General features: G+C 43.9%; 1 protein-coding gene across 1 annotated transcript; it reads right to left on the reverse strand.

Moving 5' to 3' along the window:
• Positions 1-82: 82 nt before the first annotated feature.
• Positions 83-3,013, reverse strand: LOC118431430 (ganglioside-induced differentiation-associated protein 1-like). Its single transcript, XM_035842661.1, has 5 exons — positions 2,909-3,013; positions 2,354-2,549; positions 1,814-1,987; positions 1,170-1,376; positions 83-684 (listed from the first exon to the last, which is right to left on the reverse strand). The coding sequence occupies exons 1-5, from the start codon at positions 2,987-2,989 to the stop codon at positions 365-367; spliced, it is 978 nt and encodes a 325-aa protein (XP_035698554.1). The 5' UTR covers positions 2,990-3,013; the 3' UTR covers positions 83-364.
• Positions 3,014-4,747: the final 1,734 nt, after the last annotated feature.

Here is a 4,747-nt window from a genome sequence, read left to right on the forward strand (position 1 = left end):
GATGGTACTCAGGCTAATATCTAGGAACATGGAAGCTCGAAATGTTCACCATTCATACAATCACATGTATGAATGTGGGGCAATAACCAACAGACCAAATGCTCACTTAAATTCTCATCACCACTCACTTAGTAGAAAATAAGCAGTCTACTATTTTGTTTTGTGTCTTTATAAAACTAGGTACATGGAAGCTCGAAATGCCGACCAATTCTACAATCAAAAGATATACCTAATTGAGACAATGACCAATCTTGCAGGACTGTCAGAAAACGGTTGCCAATAAAAGCAGGCATACCACGGTAAACTGACGATATTTTCCGTGTTTAGGAAATACAATGTTGAACTCCACATGACACATGATAAGCTAATATTTGAGCGCCACAGCAGAAACCGCAGCTACTGTAACTATCATAGCCGCCCACACCACGAGCTTTGGGCCCGCTGTCTTGCGAATCAACCCGGGGAGGTTCCGCACGAACATGTACGGCACGCTAGTCGTGTACATCACTTCGGCCTTAAACGGGGGAAACTTCTGGGCCTGCAGGTAGTAGGCATCCAACAGGGGGCGCTTCAGTGTGGACCGGTGGGACAGCCCCACCCACTTGAGTCGGTGGACGAGACAGGACAGCATGACGTCAGCGGCTGTGAAGGACTCGCCACACAGCCACTGCTGTTGTCCTGAAGCTGTCGGGAAACAACGAAGATGTGTTTAGTATGAAGTATGTGCTTAGTTAGAAGTTCAACTCTGTTTGTATATAGTTATGGCATTATGAAAGAGCCAAACGTGTTCTCAAACAAGAGATTTGACACATCTAATTTTCGGGGGCCTTTACCGACTTCCAATCACACTTGGCACATTGCTCTCGTCATGTATTGGCCATAATTTTCTTAAGATATTATAGTCCTCCGGTGAGGCTGATAACTTGACCTAAAGGCGTCAGTTGGAGAGAGTGTGTTATTAATTATCGATGTAAGCGGTGGGTATCAGTACGGTGCACCGGTAAAAAACCGGACCTGAAAAAAATCAGAATCGTCCGGACCTCGGCAGTACCTGTACCTGAGTTTTCTGTACCGGTAGCCACCCCTAATTGATGTAATCATTACGATAATTAGCAATTAACTTGCATGAAATATGCTCAACGATTGCTGCACCTCTCAGTAATACGTACCATCCTTTTCCTTTTTCCTTTCTCCCAGCTGCTTCTCCACTTCATCCAAGGCCACCTCCAGCTCGTCTAGGAGTTTCTCGATGAGTCCTCGGTCCTCCCGGTCCCGGGTTCTCTCTGCGACCTTGTTAGCCTTCCTGGTGTACGCCTCCGCCAGGTCAGGGTGCATGGCAGCCAGGTCGTGTAGGCGCTGGGCGGTGGATGGGCTGACTGTGGGAGATATAATTTGTGCACAGGAATGTATCAAAAGACATAATTTTGTTCAATGACGTGTATCAAAAGCTGTACCGTAATACATACCACCTAATCTGTTTAACTGCCTGAAATCTTGAACTACCTATATTCACTCAAATAGATAGTTCAAGGGATATGAATCAAACTGTATATTTGCCTTATCACTGTACCTTTCCTTTCAGAACCACCATAATTGTTTTCGGAAACGTTTTCCAGGGAACGGAGGCACAAGGCGGCTGCGTGATTTTAGAACTTACAATATGCCTATATTTATTTCGAGCGCTCGCGTAAGTTTTTGGGCATTCATCATAAAATCAACTCAGTGTGGCCTTATGATATGAAACAATACCCATTAATGGGCTCCTATGGCTCCATGGACAGACGAGGAAAACTTCATGCAGATATCCACTCACGAAATTTGCGAGCTTTCCTGCGCAATATCTCGGGAAGCGAAGAATCTTTAGCCAGGTCGGGATGGTAGATTGTCCCGTAGCTATACAGCTCCACCGGAAGGCCGTCCAACAGGTCCCGGAAGTGACGTACACGACGACCGAGGTCCGTGTCCACGGGGGGAGCAAGCCGAGGTCCTAGTCATAGGATAGCACATTATAAATTTAGATAACATTTTACAAGATGTTGCGTGAAACGCTTTGGCATTGTACATTTTCGTTTTCATGTCGCTTAGTAAAGAGCATTCATTTCAGAAAAGAGGGGATAAAATTTAAAAAAACTACAAAACAATGCTGCTCTGCATTGTGTAGATATATGTAGGAGTGTGTTAGGGGATCTCAAGGGATCTTTTTACCTTTTTAGACACATCCATTCGGGTAGTGGACGTATGTGACATGGCGGAATTATGCTAGTAGAAGTTAGCAATAAAACAATATGCACTATACATATTAGTAGTGTGAAGCAGTACTAGTAATGGCACAACAAGTGTAAAAGGCGCGTACCCCTGTCGTGAAACACAGTATCCACGTAGTCTACAATCCGTGTAGACTCGCTGATAACTTTGCCGTTGTGTACAAGTAACGGGACCAAGCCGGCTGGGTCCAGACGCATGTACCACGGCTCGAAGTTCTCTTGTATGGGGAAGAAAACCGTTCGTTTCTTGAAGGAGAGTCCCTTCACAGCCAGGGCTAAGCGGACCTATAGTTCAAGGGCAACACAAATAGACATAACATTAAACCAGTCATTTGCATAGTCAAAAGATCTCAGAATAGGACGACAAGTAATGGGATCTAGCCTGTGCGCCATCCTCCGTAGTTACCGCTGGCTCACTGGTCTGTTTCCGCCAAGCAGCTTACCTTACCGTATTAAGAAAGCAAAAAAGACAGTCAGTGATTTTAACTACGGGGATAGTATCATATATACCCATCCGATCAAAGCTATCAGAACCCGGAAGTGAGTACAACTGCGTCGAGTTTTAGAAAAAGCAGAACGTTCAGGGTCTGCAACGTAGGCTAGTGGGCGCCTATAGAAATGAAGGAAACACTGTAAGATGTCACCTTCATGGAAAAGAAAGACCCATCGCAGTGGTAGAGAAGCAGGTCATCGCTGCTGCTCTGCGAGCCTGACGGAGCAGCCATCTTGAATGTTTACATTTCAGGGGTAATCCGCTATAAACCCTGACAGGAGAAAACCGCGTTTTCTTTCTTGATAGAATTATACACAAATAAAATTAGCTATGTTACAGGGGAAAGAGACGCCCCCGACAGCTACATGTTTAAGAGGAGGAGCAGTTCTGGAAAATCATTTGATCGGGAATTGAACGAATTGATATAATAAAGGTGACACAAAGAATAGATTATCTGATCCAAGAAGTAACGTTATTAAAGTTAAGTACAAGAGATATAGGCAAAACCATACAGCAATAGAGAAGATGCATCCTGGCCATGATCATTTCTGGCCTGTCCCTTATGTTATGTCAAGGCCAGGTCAACCTGTCTTCTTGTGCAATTACTATGCACATTGTACTCAATTCACTTTACGGTCAATGGTTATACGGTTAGAGTATAACGCCATGCTTTCAGCCCAGAGCATGGTCCACCTAGTTAGTAACGCTTCCATGGTGTCTGAGGGTCGTGATTTGAAAGTCTGCGCGGCACCTTTTGTCTGCCTGTCTACCTGTCTCTTTGTATGTTTGTTTTGTTTGTTTCGCTGATCACTTGAATATCATAGTAAAACCCGTGGGCAAAAGATAAAAAGTGATTTGAGTACCCAAAATTACTTTGTAACTTTTCTACATACGAATGAAGGCTCACCTGGGGGATAACCGCTAACCGCTAAGCGAACCCTTCGGTAACCGCAAAAAAGCGACCCCTTACGATCGGACTTCCGAAATTTCAAACATAATGTGCGTTACTTTCAACACTTGAATATCCAAGTAAAACCCGTGGGCAAAAGGTAAAAAGTGATTTGAGTACCCAAAATTACTTTGTAACTTTTCTACATACGAATGAAGGCTCACCTGGGGGATAACCGCTAACCGCTAAGCGAACCCTTCGGTAACCGCAAAAAAGCGACCCCTTACGATCGGACTTCCGAAATTTCAAACAAAATGTGCGTTACTTTCAACACTTGAATATCATAGTAAAACCCGTGGGCAAAAGGTAAAAAGTGATTTGAGTACCCAAAATTACTTTGTAACTTTTCTACATACGAATGAAGGCTCACCTGGGGGATAACCGCTAACCGCTAAGCGAACCCTTCGGTAACCGCAAAAAAGCGACCCCTTACGATCGGACTTCCGAAATTTCAAACAAAATGTGCGTTACTTTCAACACTTGAATATCCAAGTAAAACCCGTGGGCAAAAGGTAAAAAGTGATTTGAGTACCCAAAATTACTTTGTAACTTTTCTACATACGAATGAAGGCTCACCTGGGGGATAACTGCTAACCGCTAAGCGAACCCTTCGGTAACCGCAAAAAAGCGACCCCTTACGATCGGACTTCCGAAATTTCAAACATAATGTGCGTTACTTTCAACACTTGAATATCATAGTAAAACCCGTAGGCAAAAGGTAAAAAGTGATTTGAGTACCCAAAATTACTTTGTAACTTTTCTGCATACGAATAAAGGCTCACCTGGGGGATAACCGCTAACCGCTAAGCGAACCCTTCGGTAACCGCAAAAAAATGACCCCTTACGATCGGACTTCCGAAATTTCAAACATAATGTGCGTTACTTTCAACACTTGAATATCAAAGTAAAACCCGTGGGCAAAAGGTAAAAAGTGATTTGAGTACCCAAAATTACTTTATAACTTTTCTACATACGAATGAAGGCTCACCTGGGGGATAACCGCTAACCGCTAAGCGAAGACTTCGGTAACCGCAAAAAAGC

The sequence above is a fragment of the Branchiostoma floridae genome, chromosome 15 (genome assembly GCF_000003815.2).
Source record: "Branchiostoma floridae strain S238N-H82 chromosome 15, Bfl_VNyyK, whole genome shotgun sequence".
Lineage (NCBI taxonomy): Eukaryota > Metazoa > Chordata > Leptocardii > Amphioxiformes > Branchiostomatidae > Branchiostoma > Branchiostoma floridae.

Coding starts and splice junctions, on each gene's coding strand:
- LOC118431430 (XM_035842661.1), bottom strand. CDS start 2,989: ATGGCTGCTCCGTCAGGCTCGCAGAGCAGCAGCGATGACCTGCTTCTC. Junction 1,988..2,353: donor TACTGTGTTTCACGACAGGG/GTACGCGCCTTT, acceptor TCCTATGACTAG/GACCTCGGCTTGCTCCCCCC. Junction 685..1,169: donor AAGGAAAAAGGAAAAGGATG/GTACGTATTACT, acceptor GTTTCCCGACAG/CTTCAGGACAACAGCAGTGG.